The sequence below is a fragment of the Rhinoderma darwinii genome, chromosome 3, assembly GCF_050947455.1.
Source record: "Rhinoderma darwinii isolate aRhiDar2 chromosome 3, aRhiDar2.hap1, whole genome shotgun sequence".
Lineage (NCBI taxonomy): Eukaryota > Metazoa > Chordata > Amphibia > Anura > Rhinodermatidae > Rhinoderma > Rhinoderma darwinii.
This window is the reverse complement of record NC_134689.1, coordinates 221,359,315-221,375,151: the sequence shown is the minus strand read 5'-3', so window position 1 is coordinate 221,375,151 and position 15,837 is coordinate 221,359,315. Positions and strand designations below refer to the sequence as shown.

General features: G+C 42.0%; 1 protein-coding gene across 6 annotated transcripts in view; it reads left to right on the top strand.

Moving 5' to 3' along the window:
- The window catches only part of DHTKD1 (dehydrogenase E1 and transketolase domain containing 1), a 131,557-nt gene that overhangs the window by 7,202 nt on the left and 108,518 nt on the right, over positions 1 to 15,837 (top strand). For 5 of the 6 annotated variants that reach the window (XM_075857424.1, XM_075857423.1, XM_075857425.1 and 2 more), the window contains exon 2: positions 6,058 to 6,216. In XM_075857424.1, the coding sequence (XP_075713539.1) occupies positions 6,058 to 6,216 (159 nt within the window). The remainder of the gene's footprint in view (positions 1 to 6,057; positions 6,217 to 15,837) is intronic. The other variant, XM_075857422.1, reaches the window with a different exon arrangement.

Here is a 15,837-nt window from a genome sequence, read left to right as displayed (position 1 = left end):
TGGACAGTGATGTCAGGGGCTTGCCCAGAGCTGGGGTCCCGGAGCAGAGCCACTTCTAGCACTGCTCTGCTCCTGACATCACTGTCCATATATGGACATGGATGTCAGGGGCCTCCCTAGAGCTGGAGTCCTGGGCAGAGCGCTAGTAGGCTCTTCCTGGGACTCCAGCTGTGCTCCTGACATCACTGGGACTCCTGCTCTGGGGAAGCCCCTGACATCATTGTCGATGTATGGACAGCGATGTCAGAGGCTTCCCCAGAGTCCAGAAGCAGAGCCTAGCGCTCTGCCCGGGACTCCGGCTATGGGGAAGCCCCAGACATCGCTGTCCATATGTTGACAGCGATTTCAGGGGATTCCACAGAGTCCCGGAGCAGAGCCTATACTAGCGGTCTGCTCGGGACTCCGCTCTGGTGAAGCCCCAGACATCGCTGACCATATACGGACAGCGATGTCAGTGAATTCCGCAGAGTCCCGGAGCAGAGCCGATACTAGCGCTTTGCCCGGGACTCCGATCTGGGGAAGACCCTGACACACTGTACATCGCTGTCAATATGAGGACAGCGATGTCAGGGAATTCCACAGAGTGCCGGAGCAGAGCCTATACTAGCGGTACGCTCGGGACTCCGCTCTGGGGAAGACCCTGACACACTGTGGAATTCACTGACATCGCTGTCCATATGTGGACAGAGTCCCAAAGCAGAGCCTGTACTAGCGGCTCTGTGTCCCGCAGGCCGCAGATGACTGCCCCAGGGGCCGCATGCGGCCCGCGTGCTTGAGACCCCTGATATAGACAATAGGTATAGAGTATTAAACTATGGATAAGAGATTACATAAAACAAGTGTTGGTTGTAGCAAGTGGCAGAAGGTCATCTTCTGCTTGGTGTTGTGGTAAAAGACTGCACGTGACCCAAACAAAAATGATTAATCAAGGTCACTTAGTTGGTTTTGGCCTCCCTCAGCATGCCATTATTTCTGTATGTACTGTATGGGTAAATTCACACGTACCAAACTAGCCGGGAAAATTACTGCAGCAAATCCTGCGGAAGCCGCAGGGATATTCACAGCGGCAAATTCCACGCCATTTCGTGCAGATCTTGTGAATTTGCTGCTGCAGATAAGCAAAAATAAAAAAAAATTTGTAGACTTTCTATTGAGCCCGTACACCAATTGCCCAGGAAATGCTAATTCTCTGACGAGACCTAATCACAATCACGAACTAAAAAATATTATATATGACAGTCTATAGACGTCCTATAAGATGCGGGCTATATTTGCAAACAGGTTAAAGTCTCTTGGACGGGCTGTAGGGAATTTCATACATATGTACATAGTGCATCAATTCAGCTGATGATCAGCATATAAGTGACATGCATATTTTAGTCGCGGTAATAAGCAGAAGAGATACTTCAAAAAGTTTTTGAATAGTTGTGCTTGAAACTAGTGAAAGCTGTGACCATCTGGTGTTCTTGCCATAGAGTGGATTTTATTCCATTCTACCTCCAGAGATTAATTTGGTGTCTTCATGCTTTCATATTTGATCTTACTGGAATTTAGACTTTACGTAGTTAAACAGTAGTGTTTCTTAGACTCTGTAGGTACTCGCTGTTCAATTATGACACGCTGTTGCTGCACTTCTTTGTCCTTTGTACTTCACCCACCCTGAAAAATTTTCATAGAAAAAAATGCTGCAAAATTGTGATACCCCTTGTAAAAGTATATTAGACCTTCCATTGACCAAATTGCTTGTGTTTACTGAACTGTATTAATAGAAATGTTGTACTGTCCGATGTGGTAGTCAAAAAGTGTAAGTTCTTTAAGAGACAAAAGTAATTTAATGCTATACTGTAGTAGCAGTCCAATATAACGGGTCTCTAAACATTTTAATCATCACATATTTTTATTTATTAAAGGGTAACTTTACTATTAAACGTTTTACATGTTCGTGACATGTCAGAAGTTTTGATTGGTAGGGGTTCAAGCACTGAGCCCCCATTGATTGCTAAAACGAGGCGGCAGAAGCTCTCTGATGAGCCCTGTGCCGTTTTTCGTTTTTGATAACCTTTCTTTGTAAAGCAGAACGAGCGGTGTTTGGACTCGCAGACTTTCTATTGAGCCCTTACACTGCTCAGCTTTCCGAGGAACGATTAACAGAAACGAAGCGGCACAGCGTTCACCCAAGTGGTTCATTTTAGCGATCCGTGGTGGTCTCAGTGCTCGGACCCCCACCATGCTCTATGACATGTCAACATTTTTTTTTTTAAGCCACCCACTCTGCCTTTTGCAGAGCTCCAATCCATGGAGTAAAGTCCAAAGTACATAAGTGCAGAAGTTGTCCAGTCATGTGGACTGGGTTGAAGCTAAAGAAATTAAGTTGTATATACAGTACATGACTGCCTAAAAAGAAAAGAGGGGTACATATCACAGAAATTTCTTTGATAATATTTAAAGTGAACCAGTCACGTTGAAAATGCAGACCCATCTGCGGGCAGTATGTTATAGTGCAGTAGGAGCTGAGCAGATTGATACATATTTTTGTAGCAAAAGTTTCTGTAGAATTTAGAATTTATTTATTTAAACCCCTGCTCATTCTGGGCTTAGGAGTCCAGTGGGTGGTCCTACTCCGTGTAATCACTCATACGGAGTAGGTTATCAATCGCTGTGTAGAACCGACCACTGGACACCTAAGCCCAGAATGAGCAGATGTTTAAATGAATTAATAAATTACATGTTCTACTAAATCTTTTGCGGCAAAAATATAGATCAATCTGCTCAGCTCCTCTTGCTCTATAAAATACTGCCCTCAGATTGGACTGCATTTTCAACGTGATAAGTTCACTTAGCCCACATGCACACGTTGTGTGATTTGATGTGGAAAGTTCCCACTAAAGCCGCAGGTGCACGCACGTAATTCCACTGCTGGGGCACTTTACATTTTTTTTCTACCTCACACCAATATTTAGATATCGGTGGCGTTATATTTGGCGCCCGATATTTAAATAACCCCCTGAACAGTCAACGGGGCGTGTACTGGCAAGGGGGCGTGTTACTATGGCTGTGACACTGTCCAATCAGATATGGACAGTGCCACAGCATGAGAGAGTGTGCGATTGCAGTCTTTTCATCGGAACAGGCAAGGGGGCGTGTCAGTGCTACGGACAGAGCTGTGGAGAGGAGAGCGCGCTCTCCGCTCTTAAGAGAGATCAGTCTTGTATTGTCTGCCGAACTGGCAAGGGGGCGTGTCCTCTCCACAGCTCTGTCCGTAGCACTGACACGCCCCCTTGCCTGTTCCGATGAAAAGACTGCAATCGCACACTCTCTCATGCTGTGGCACTGTCTATATCTGATTGGATAGTGTCACAGCCATAGTATCACGCCCCCTTGCCAGTACACGCCCTGTTGACTGTTCAGGGGGTTATTTAAATATCGGGTGCCAAATATAATGGCACCGATGTCTAAATAACGGTGGGAGGTAGAAAAAAAATGTAAAGTGCCCCAGGGTTTGTGCAGCCCTCCCCATTACATGCTGCACATGTATGGGCAGGTGAAAGGTTCTCTTTAAAACTAGTCAGATATAATTCGCAAGTGGAAGCGCAGGATAAATTGGTATGCTGCAGATTTTAAATAGGGTCAATTTAAGTGCAGAAAAAATGCATTGTGTAGATTAGATTTCTTGAAATCTCCTTTACTTTGCTGGTACTGTATCACGATGCGGATTTGCCGCATGAAAATATGTGCGGCAAATCCGTACGTAATACGCAACACACAACTTGTGCATTCAGCCTAAAACCCCTTGCAGACATTTGATGTATACTTATGTCACAGCCAGCAAGTGGAAGTATGGAGTGTGCTCCCGGGCCTGTGTGTGTGATCCTGGCCTAAAAGTCCAAACTGAACATAGTAAAAAAAAAAATATAAAACACCAGAACCGGTGTTTTTTAGTCACCTCTTCGCCCACAAATAATGGAATAAAAAAATGATCAAAAAGTTTTTTGTACCCCAAAATTATATTATTGAAAACTAAAGCTTTACCCACAAAAAGTAAGCCACCACACTGCTCGATTGACTGAAAAATAAGTAAGTTATGGATCTCAAAAATTAAATTTGTGTTGTCGCGATATTCTAACATTTTGGTTTTTCCCTTTTAAAAGTAGTAAATAAAAAATAAAAAAAACTATAAATTTGGTGTCACTGTTATTATATTGACCCACAGAATAAAGTTAACACGTCGTTTTTTTTGGTTTTTTTTGCACACTAAACACACAAAGCAATGGAGGGATCACTGTTTTTTTTTTTTTCTCATTGCACCCCGCAAATAATTTTTTTTCTAGTTTGCCAGTAGATTATGTGGTGCACTAAATGGGGTCCGAAGATACTACAAAGCATCCAGCAAATAACAAGCCCTAATACGGCTATATTCTATAATAAAAAATACATGGCTTTTGAAGGGTGCGGAGGAAACCGCTAAAATCTAAATTCAAAAAATGTCTGCGGTGGGAAGGTGTTAAAAAGGTTACAGAGCGACAATAGTGAGGCTGGGTTCACAGGACCTATTTTCAGACGTAAATGAGGCGTATTATGCTTCGTTTTACGTCTGAAAATATGGCTACAATACGTCGGCAAACATCTGCCCATTCATTTGAATGGGTTTGCCGACGTACTGTGCCAACGGCCTGTCATTTACGCGTCGTCGTTTGACAGCTGTCAAATGACGACGCGTAAAAATACAGCCTCGTCAAAAGAAGTGCAGGACACTTCTTTCAGACGTAATTTGAGCCGTTCTTCATTGAACTCAATGAAGCACAGCTCAAAATTTACGGCTGTGAGAGAAGCCTCGCAAAATGCGAGGAGGAGGAATTACGTCTGAAACGAGGCAGCGGTTTTCTCCTGAAAACAGTCTGTCTTTTCAGACGTAAAAGCCTGCTATCGTGTGCACATACCCTAATGGTATATACCTTGCACCAGTTCCAGTCCATAAAAATACATTGGGGGGAATTTATTATATTTTCTATGCCAGTTCTGTGGCATAGAAACTTTGCAAGTGACTCAACTCACAATTTGCGCAAAAAAGGCGACTTTTGAGGAATTTACAGCACTGCTTAAAATTTGGCAGGGCTTATCAGAAGCAGGCATGGCCTTCTGCGACCTGGCAAAGTTACTATATTTTACGCCAGAAACTGGCATATATAATAGCGCAAATTTACTTTAGCTTGTAGCTGTTATAGATGTAACTATCTGGCACATGGACGGCCAGATATGCTCCTAATTTATTAAAATGCACATCTTATTCCAGCGCTCTTTAGGTTTAAAACTGGCAATCTTATTAAATTCCTCCTTTTGAATCACGTGTACATGCAGTTTTCATTTTGCAAAATATCTGGGGAAAAAGACGAAGGGTCAAAAAAATAACTAACTAAATTGCCCATTTTTGTTTTGTTTTTTTCTCTAGAAAGCATCACAATAGTTACCACTTAAAGGGGCTGTCCCAAGAGTAACATTTTTAACCTATCCATAAAATAGAAGATAAATGTGTGACCGCTTGGACTCCCACCGATCACTCAAACAGGGTCTCAAATCCCGTGGTTCCGCTTGACTGCATGATCGCAGTCAGTAGGAGCTTGAATGGAACAAAGGACAAGCATGCGTTCTGCCACTCCATTCAAAATATATGGGACTGACGGAGACAGCGGAGTACAGAGCACCCCCAGCAATCAGCTGTACTTTAAAAAATAATTTGACCATAAAAGAAGATATCTCCTAAAAACAATTCAGGGCATATGGATATCATAGAGGGGGCAGGCATCGGGACACCGTGATCTTTGGTTTGGTGACCTGTGTTGTACCCAAAGTCACTGTGCAGCGCTAGCCTTATCATTAGAAGAAATAATCAGGAGAATATAAAGTTAAATTTATGGGATTTCATGTGGTAAGTGCATATTATTGATACTGCGTTACAAAACAGTTGCTTTTAATATAAACGTTTATTAAAGTGAAATATTTAAACTTATACAGAAGGTTTGCTTAGTTCTTTTTTTATTTTTTTTTTCCCTTATCTTTTAGCAGTGGATCATGGCCTTGCTAGACTTCTTACAGCTTACCGTGAGCATGGACACAAAGCTGCAAAAATTAATCCATTGTTTACTGGGCAAGCAGTGATGGATATGGTGCCCGAAATACAAGCACTAGCGGAAATTCTCCGTGGGCCTTTTCGTACAGCAGGTAAAGCTAAAATGATGACTTGAATTGTATTCGAATTTGCACATATGTAGATATTGCATTTCTAAAGGGTATCGGGTTTTTCCCAATGCCCCTAACACTCATGCTAGGAGAACCGCCTATTCCAGGACAGGAAACCTAAAGAGATAAAAATGTACACACACCCTTCATACCTCAGTTTAGGTTTCCTATCCTCCAGATCGGAGGCTTGATTGAAGTTTTCTTTTTTTTGTCTTTATTCTTTTCATGGACTGGGGCTGCTTACCGGAAGGTTCATGCCCTCTATGCTAAGCTGCATCTTTGTAGTCTGGCCTTCCCCATGCTCCTGCCAGTTTCCCCGTATCTCGCTGTGGATCCCTCAGTCCTTTTCTCCATATATCGTCCGCGCGATTTCTGGATTGCTGAAGTCGGTGGACGGTCCTGGAGATTGGCGTCGGGTCGTTATTTGCTTCAGAGCGCGGTGTCTGACTTCTTATCAATCTAATCGGCCGTGGGGAAGATCCAGCTAGCCCTAAGTTCTAGAGAAAGACTATTCTCCTGGCAACCTGCAGGAGGTCTGAAACAAAAAACTTCGCGCTGACCCATCTGAACCTACTTTGTCAGCCTTGCCTTGACAGTGTACTGGCAGAGAAGTCACCCACTTTAATCAAGAACATTAGGCAGATTATCAAATAAGAAGGGAAGAGCTCCATTTAGAATTTACAGCATCATTTTTCTCACTCAGGCACTTCTGCGTGGCCATCCAGAGATTCTGATCTTTGTAACTCTAAGGATGTTACACCTTTGATTCAGGAAGGAGAAATTTCTTCTGATCATGACTCCCCCCTCTGAAGAGGATTATGCAGGGATATACTAGTTTCCTGCATAATATACTGACCTTTTAATAAAGCCGCACTGAATCTGGATGAGGTGAATGAGATCAGATTGGTGTCAGACCAAATGTTCGAAGGTCTAGCTCTGTAATACCGACGGTGGGTGCCGGTTACCAGTCGGCATCCTACTACCTGAGACGAGCTTGAGGCTTACTACCTGTTACGAAATATCACTTCTGCTCCACATCAGTCTGCCAAGGTATCCTCTCCAAGTTTCTATTGGAGTACTACTTGGTGTACTACACTGTTGTCTCCTGATCCACTGAGCCGGCTTCTACTCTGTAATACCTAATTTATGCTACTATCCTATCCTGGAATGGCCTTTGAATGATGCAAAGTCAAGGCTTAAAGGGGTTGTCCACCTGCTGAAAACTCATGACCTATCCAACGGATAGGTCATCAGTATATGATCGGTGTGTGTCCGACATCCGGACCCCACACCGATCCGCAACTCCGGCTGCCTCCCTTTACCGGATGTTTGGAAGGGGATGCAGTAGTTGGACCTGGAAGCAGATGGCTCCGACCACTGAATAGCGGCCATTCGGCGGAACTGCAGCTCTGTACCTATTCACTTGAATAGGAGCAGTGCTGCAATACTGCATCTCGGCCGCTATTCTTTGACCGGAGCCATCTGTTTCCGGCAACATCGTTCAGCGCCCGGAGGCAGGCGGAGTGCCAGATTGGTGCAGGGTCCGGGTGTCAGACACGTACCGATTTTTATATACTGATGACCTATCTGGTAGATAGGTCATCAGTTTTTAGAAAGTGGAATACCGCTTTAAAAAAAATGGCTTATAATGAAAAGAATAAAATAAAGGTTCACAAAATAACAGAGTAGATGGTAAAATACAGTTAGGTACAGAATTATTTGGACAGTGACAATCTTCATGATTTGGGCCCTGCATGCCACCACATTGGATTTGAAATTAAACAAGATGCAATTGAAGCGTAGACTTTCGAGCTTAATTCAACGGGTTGAACAAAAATATCCTGTGAAACATTTAGGAATTACAACCATTTTTGTACACTGCCTCATTTCAGGGGCTCAAAAGTAATTGGACAAATTAACGTTATCATAAATAAAATGTTTTTTTTTTTTTAATACTTTGTAGAGAATCCTTTGCTGGCAATGACTGCTTGAAGTCTGCAACCCATTGGCATCACCAAATGCTGGGTTTCCTCCTTTGTGATGCTTTGCCCGGCCTTTACTGCAGCAGTCTTCAGTTGTTGCTTGTTTGTGGGTCTTTCTGCCTTAAGCTTTGTCTTAAGCACGTGAAATGCATGCTCGATCGGGTTGAGATCTGGTGATTTGACTTGGCAATTGCAGAATATTCCACTTCTTTGCCTTAAAAAAAACCCTGGGTTGCTTTCGCAGTATGTTTTGGGTCATTGTCCATCTGTGCTGTGAAGCGACGTCCAATCAACCTTGTTGCATTTGGTTGAATATGAGAATAAAGTATATCCCTGAACACTTCAGAATTCATCCGGCTGCTTCTGTCTTCAGTCACATCATCAATAAACACTAGTGACCCAGTGCCTTTGGCGGCCATGCATGTCCATGCCATCACATTGCCTCCACCATATTTTACAGAGGATGTGGTGTGCTTTGGATCGTAAGCCGTTTCAAGCCTTCTCCATACTTTCTTCCTCCCATCATTCTGGTAGAGGTTGATCTTAGTTTCATCTGTCCAAAGAATGCTGTTCTAGAACTGGGCTGACTGCTAAACAACATCTAAAGAAAAGTCTAATTTCTTCTCCTTCTTCTCCTTCTCCTCCTTCTCCTTCTCCTTCTTCTCCTTCTCCTCCTCCTTCTTCTCCTTCTCCTTCTCCTTCTTTCTTCTTTCCTCTTTCTTCCTTCCTCTTTCTTTCTCTTCCTATTTTCCTCTTCCTCCTTTTTTTTTGTTTTGTTTTCAGGACTGTACCAAACTGTTGATTTGGCTCTTAACATTTGTGCTATCTCTCTGATGGATTTCTTCATTTTTTTTTTTTCTTCAGCCTAACGATGGTCTGTTTCACTTGCATTGAGAGCACCTTTGAGGGTTTGTGGGTTCACAGCAACTGCTTCAAATGCAAATGCCACACCTGGAATCAACTCCAGACCTTTTACCTGCTTAATTGATGGATTAACGAGGGAATAGCCCATTAAATAGCTTTTTAGACAATTGTCCATTTCCCTTTGGTCCTTTGAAAAAGAGGCAGCTACATACTAAAGAGCTGTAATTCCTAAACCCTTTCTCAAATTAGCATGTGAATATCCTCAAATTAAAGCTGAGAGTCTGCACTTTAAGCCCATATTGATTATATAAACAATATGTTTTGCTAAATGGCTAAAATGCCAAAACTTGTATTGCCGAACTGTATTCCCTCAATGTCCCATACCTGGGAAGTATACACGCATTAATTGATCAACTGCAGTCCAAACATAAATCGTTCCTACATTCCTATTTAATCCTGTGTACGGAAATATATATATATATATATATATATATATATATATATATATATATATAAAAAAGAGAAAAAGCAGCACCGTTCCTTCCGTGGGGGGTGCAAAAATTCCCGTTTGGACACTCGACCAGTGTCCCAATAACCAATATCCTCCAAAATACGAGACAGCACTCCGGTGTTTGTGAAAAATAGGATCACTTTAATGCGACGTTTCAGCCCTGCTCCATGGGGCCTTTCTCAAGCAGCTGCCGCTTGGCCGCCAAAGGCACTGGGTCACTAGTGTTTATTGATGATGTGACTGAAGACAGAAGCAGCCGGATGAATTCTGAAGTGTTCAGGGATATACTTTATTCTCATATTCAACCAAATGCAGCAAGGTTGATTGGACGTCGCTTCACAGCACAGATGGACAATGACCCAAAACATACTGCGAAAGCAACCCAGGGTTTTTTTAAGGCAAAGAAGTGGAATATTCTGCAATTGCCAAGTCAATCACCAGATCTCAACCCGATCGAGCATGAATTTCACGTGCTTAAGACAAAGCTTAAGGCAGAAAGACCCACAAACCAGCAACACCGGAGTGCTGTCTCGTATTTTGGAGGATATATATATATATATATATATATATATATATATATATATATATATATATATTTATTGAAAAGGATGGTGCAAAAGTGAAGTCCTGCACTTAAAGTAAAAGTAACGTCAGTGGTAAATGGCCAGTGACTGAAAATCAAAGCAAAACTGGCTTAGTTGCCCGTGGAAACCAAGCGCATCTTTCATTTTCAAGAGCCAACTTTGGAATGTGCTTACATAGTGTGACATAAGATGGCAACATCGAAGCTAGAAAAAGATTTTTGTGTGTTGGAATTTGCAAGAACAGGGTCTGCCATGACCGTACTGCGAAATAAAATCAGAATAAGTTTGGTGAATGTGCTTCGCATAGAAACTGCATTTCGCGTTGGGTGTTTGTCATGGGAGAAGTTCGGGCCGCTCAAAGACTTTGGAAGAGACAGTTAACAGGATTCGAGCTGTGTACGAGCATAGTCCTAGAAAGTCGACCAGGCTGACTAGTGTGGAACTACAGGTGCCACAAACCACGGTTTGGCGTGTCTTCCGAAAACATTGGCCGAGTGAAGACTAATTCGCTGACAGGCTGATGTTCAGCCATAAGGCTAACTTTCTCCAGTCATTCTCCATGACCGCACCACAGGAGGTTGACTCCACGCCCAAACAGGGACAGGAAACAGAGCGGTTAAAAACCCCTCCCCATCCCAACTCCATCTGTGTTTTTCCTGTCCCTTTGGGCACAATAGAGAGATGCTCTGGGAATTTTTTCTGCTTCACTTATAACACAGCGGAGGTGGATCGGTATCCTTCCTCCTCAGCCGCTTCTTTGGCTGTTCTCCTGCGTCTCTTTGGAGGTTAAGCTGAATGGTCCCAAAGAAACTTTGGCTCCGGTCCTTCATGGGACACCGGCCGCTGGATAAAGATACTTCCGGTTTCGTGATGACCACTTCCGGTCGGTGGAAAGCATATGCGTTCCAAAGCTAAACTAAGTGCGGCCTACTTCCGGTAGTGGCAAACGTGGAAATTATGAACATTACAGTGGAATGGAGGCCCTGGAGAAAGATTCCCTCGGATTGGACTAGGGAGGCGCTGATCCCGGCGGCAAGATATAAAAACGCCCTGATCAAGAGGTTTTTTCTACTAAGGTAGGACAAATCATACATGTCTATAATGCCTGAGATAGAAGGATCCTCCTCCCGCTCTGTTTCTGTAGAGCGCAGCACAAACCCCGGCCCAGTAAGTATTACTGCCAGGGGATCTGGCATTCTTTAACAGGGGGGTCAATTACATATATTAACCTTTTTGTTTCCTGATAGGGTAACAGAGGCCCCCCAAAAATCTAAAGAAAAGACCCATATAACCTGTAAATGTGGCATTTGTTCTTAACTACCAGTTGCCCATAAGAAAACCCCTCTGTCAAGTCTGTATAGAGAAAATTATATGGGAAGAACAACCCTCTTTAATGGATGAGATAAAAACCCTTATGCGAGTAGAGATAGTCGTCTCTAGCAGCTTTCTCACAATGAAACATGCCATCCGTTTCCACCGCGGTGGGGGAAAAAAAAGAAGCTAATCCCAGATGACGATTCAGAATCTGACTCTAAAAGCTTTCAGTTCTCTATTCCCGAAGATATGGAGGAAGGGGAATTATCTAATTATGGTAGAGGATGAAGACAGAAAATATTATTTTTCATCAGAATATATGGATGAATTCAGGCCATAAGAAGCACTATGGCGATTTGAAGAAATTACAGAAAAAAAGAACCGTTCATGATAAAATGTTCGCAGGATTAGGCAATAGGATGAAACGTGTTTTTCCCATTCATGAAAATATTCAAAAATTAATTAAACCGGAGTGGGAAAATCCAGAGAAAAGGCTGGGTATTCCTGGGAAGCTAAGACCTCACTTTCACTTCACTGAGTAACAAATAAAGATCTGTGACGAAATTCAAAAAATTTATATACAGGTAGCCGAAGTGGCTAGGAGAACGACCCTTCTGTTCGAAGACTCCTCTCGGCTCAAAGATCCTATGGATCGGAAAGCGGAGAGTTTATTAAAAAAAAAAAAGACGTGGAAAACATATTCAGCCCTTTTAAAAACGAATCTAGCTTCTACCTGTGTAGCCCGATCCATGTTTCGTTAGCTAGATCAGCTGGAAGACAACTTGAGGGACGGTACCCCTAGAGATGAAATCCTGGCATCCCTTCATTTACTACAACAAGCTACAGTGTTCTTAACTGATGCCTCAGCTGAGTCGGTAAGAGTCGCAGCAAGAACTTCTGTCCTCTCAAACACTGCTAGACGAGCCTTGTGGCTCAAATTGTGGTTGGGGATACAGTTTCCAAATCGAAATTATGTACTATCCCGTTCAAGGGAGAATATGTGTTTGGACCCGCACTGGATAAGATCCTTGAAAAGGTCTTAGACAATAAAAAAGCTTTACCCGAACCTAAGCAGCCAATAAAGATCTATTCCTTTCGGCCTTCCAAAAGTCAGTCCCAAGACTATAAAGGTAAAGGAAGGGAGATGGAGTTACCCAAAAGGTGGCAAGGGAAGAAATATTTTCCTTAATACCAACTGACCAAACGCAGATAAACAGGGACGTCAAAGTGGGCGGAAGAATCTCAATTTTACAAGGAATGGGAAAACATTACCACAAACACCTGTACCTTAACCCCTTCGGAACGAAACAATTTTTGGGGTTTTTCACTTCCCACATTCCAAGAGCCATAACTTTATTTTTCCGTCAATAGAGTGGTGTGAGGGCTTATTTTTTGCGGGAGGAGTAGTTGTTTCTTTTGGTACCATTATACCCATAGTTCCATAGAATGTACTGGGAAACGAAAAAATTATTTGCGGGTTGAATTTGGAAAAAAAAAATGTGATTCCTCAATTAGTTTTTTAGGTTTAGTTTTTACAGCTTTTACCGTGCGGTAAAAACGACAACTTATCTTTATTCTGTGGCTCAATATGATTACGGTGATACCAAATTTATATAGGGTTTTTAAAAAAAAATAATTTGTAATACTTTTATATTGTTGTTTTGTGTCACCATATTCTGAGAGCCTTAAAGAGGCTCTGTCACCAGATTATAAGTGCCCTATCGCCTACATAATCTGATCGGCGCTGTAATGTAGATCACAGCAGTGGTCTTTATTTTGAAAAACGATAATTTTTGAGCACGTTTTATGCAAGTTTTATGAGTAGTTTTAGATTTATGCTAATTCGTTTCTTAATAGACCACTGTCACATACACCCACATTAACTTTACTGAAGTGTCGGGAGTGTGAATAGATATCACATCCTGCCTGTATGTGAGCACCGCGTGATCTCGTGAGTTCACGCTGTACTGTGAATACAAAGAGACATGAATGGAGAGAAGTGTATGACGCGGATTGGTCCACGTCATACACTCCTCTTTACAACGCCCACTTGCTCAAAAGACATTAAGAAACTAATAAGCATAAATCTAAAATTGTTCATAACTTGCTCAAAAATTACAACACTGTTATCTACATTACAGCGCCGAACAAATTATGTAAGAGATAGGGCACTTCTACTCTGGTGACAGAGCCTCTTTAAATTGTTAGCCATCACCTCGACTAGGAGAGTGTCAGATTCAAGCTTTTTCATTCTTTGTCCCTTATACCACTATTTTGGATAACCTAGTTATTAAGACTCCCCTCCTTTTTCACCTGAGGTAGCGAAGTAATGTTTCCTTCTCTCTCTACTAATCTCAAGAATTTCAGGGTGGAAAAGTTTTTCTGCTTAGACGTGAGGAGGTGTCTGATTTTGTTATCTTGATGCCACTTTCTAGTGGAAAAAGAATGGGAACCTATTACTCCAGTTTCAGGGAATTTGTAAGGGTTTTAAGGCTTCCTCTTTTTCAGTAGCTAGAAGGATTGAGGCCCCATACACATGACCGTGCCTGTAATTACGGGCATGGACGGCCACGGGCAGCCGGCCGTTTTTATGGGCCGTGCTCCCATTACAAAGTTATAAGAGCACGGTCCGTAAAATAAAAAGATAGGACATGTTCTATTTTGTTCGGCAGGTTGCTACGGCACGGACACCCTCCCGTAGACCTATGGGAAGGTGTCAGTCGGCCATAGAAATTAATGGGACCGTAATTACGGGCGATTTTATGGCCATGTGCATGGGGCCTGAGATAGCTATTCACTCTGCCTATACTTCGCTTGCGTTAGATCTTCCTAAGGGATTTGCTGCCACTCTACTAGGGCAGTGGTCACCTTCTGGGCAAAGAGATTGAATACTTCTATCTCCAATATCTACATCCGATAAATACACAGGACACAAATGTGTGTGTATATATAATACACAGCTTGCTTTAATGTACAAATACATGAGTAAAAACATACAATTAGGATACAAATTGGAGAAGGAATTGACCCTAAAAAGGTGGTAGGACTGGGATGAGCTACAAATAATGCAAACATATGTGTTGGGGAACAGAAATTTTCCCATTTATACACATGCACACCACCCCTACTTATAACCAGTAAATAGCTACATTGTATATGCATATCGGAATAGGGATAATACAGCAACATAACATAAGAGGGACACCAACCACAGCCTACCACCAGGCCTACCACCGGCAGCGACTTCTAACGTCCTAGATAACGACGACGATAAGAGCCCTGCTCCCTGCAGTGTGCTCAGTCCGGGAAATGCGGCCGACCTGTGGACCGTATATCACGGACTGACCACGCTCGTGTGAATCCGGCCTTACACTACAATTTTCCATAACATGCAACGTCACCACGACTAATGGGTCATAATGACCCCAACAGCTGCCTTATCACCAGTCTAGTCCTCCTAAGAAGAATGGTAAACTGTTTTCTAAGACGGTATGGGGCGGCAGACTCTTCTCATAATAGAGAACTGATAGCTATAGTCTCCATAACCAGGAACCATAACACTAGCTAAGGAACAATAAACATATTGTTCAGACAATCCCAGCATGAATTTACTTATTTTAAAGAAACAGATGATTCTTCAAAATACAAAATGGATTCTTTAAGACCAGATGGATACTCCATGCAAGATGGAGTCGCATAATCATACTTTCAAAATGGAGTCACATAAACACATTTTACTCACTTTCACATCTGGTATTTATAGGATTATTATTCTGAGATCAAAAGTTTTCTCAATTTGTTACTGTTTAGCAGCCGTTGCTTTATTTTAGAGAGGCGGGGAGTTGAATTTATTATATATATATATATATATATATATATATATATTCCCTTTTCTCATTCTGAGAATAGGGGTTATTGCCTATTTTTTATTTTTTTACTACACCGAGTATTCCTTTCCAATTACTGAGGTGTAGAGGGGTTGTGAATTTTTTTATCTCCTCCATGATTTTTGTCCTGGGATAGGAGGTCTACCTTACTAGGATACAGTCATAAGCTCCAGAAAAACTATTACCAGTTCGAGTAATTATATTTGTTCTTGTAATGACACAAATGCTTAGTGTATTTATTTATTTATTTTTGTAACCTTATTAAAAAAAAATTTAAAAATCCTTCTTTGCATTGCGCTGAAGTATGCATTTTTTTAATACATTTCTATAAAATGGTACAATTGGAACAATAATGATATTTACTGAAGAATTGTATCTGTGTCTTGCCAATTGAAGAGCTTTACATCACTGTAACAAATACTTGTTTATATGTGAAATATTTGTATATCTGGCTGGCCTTA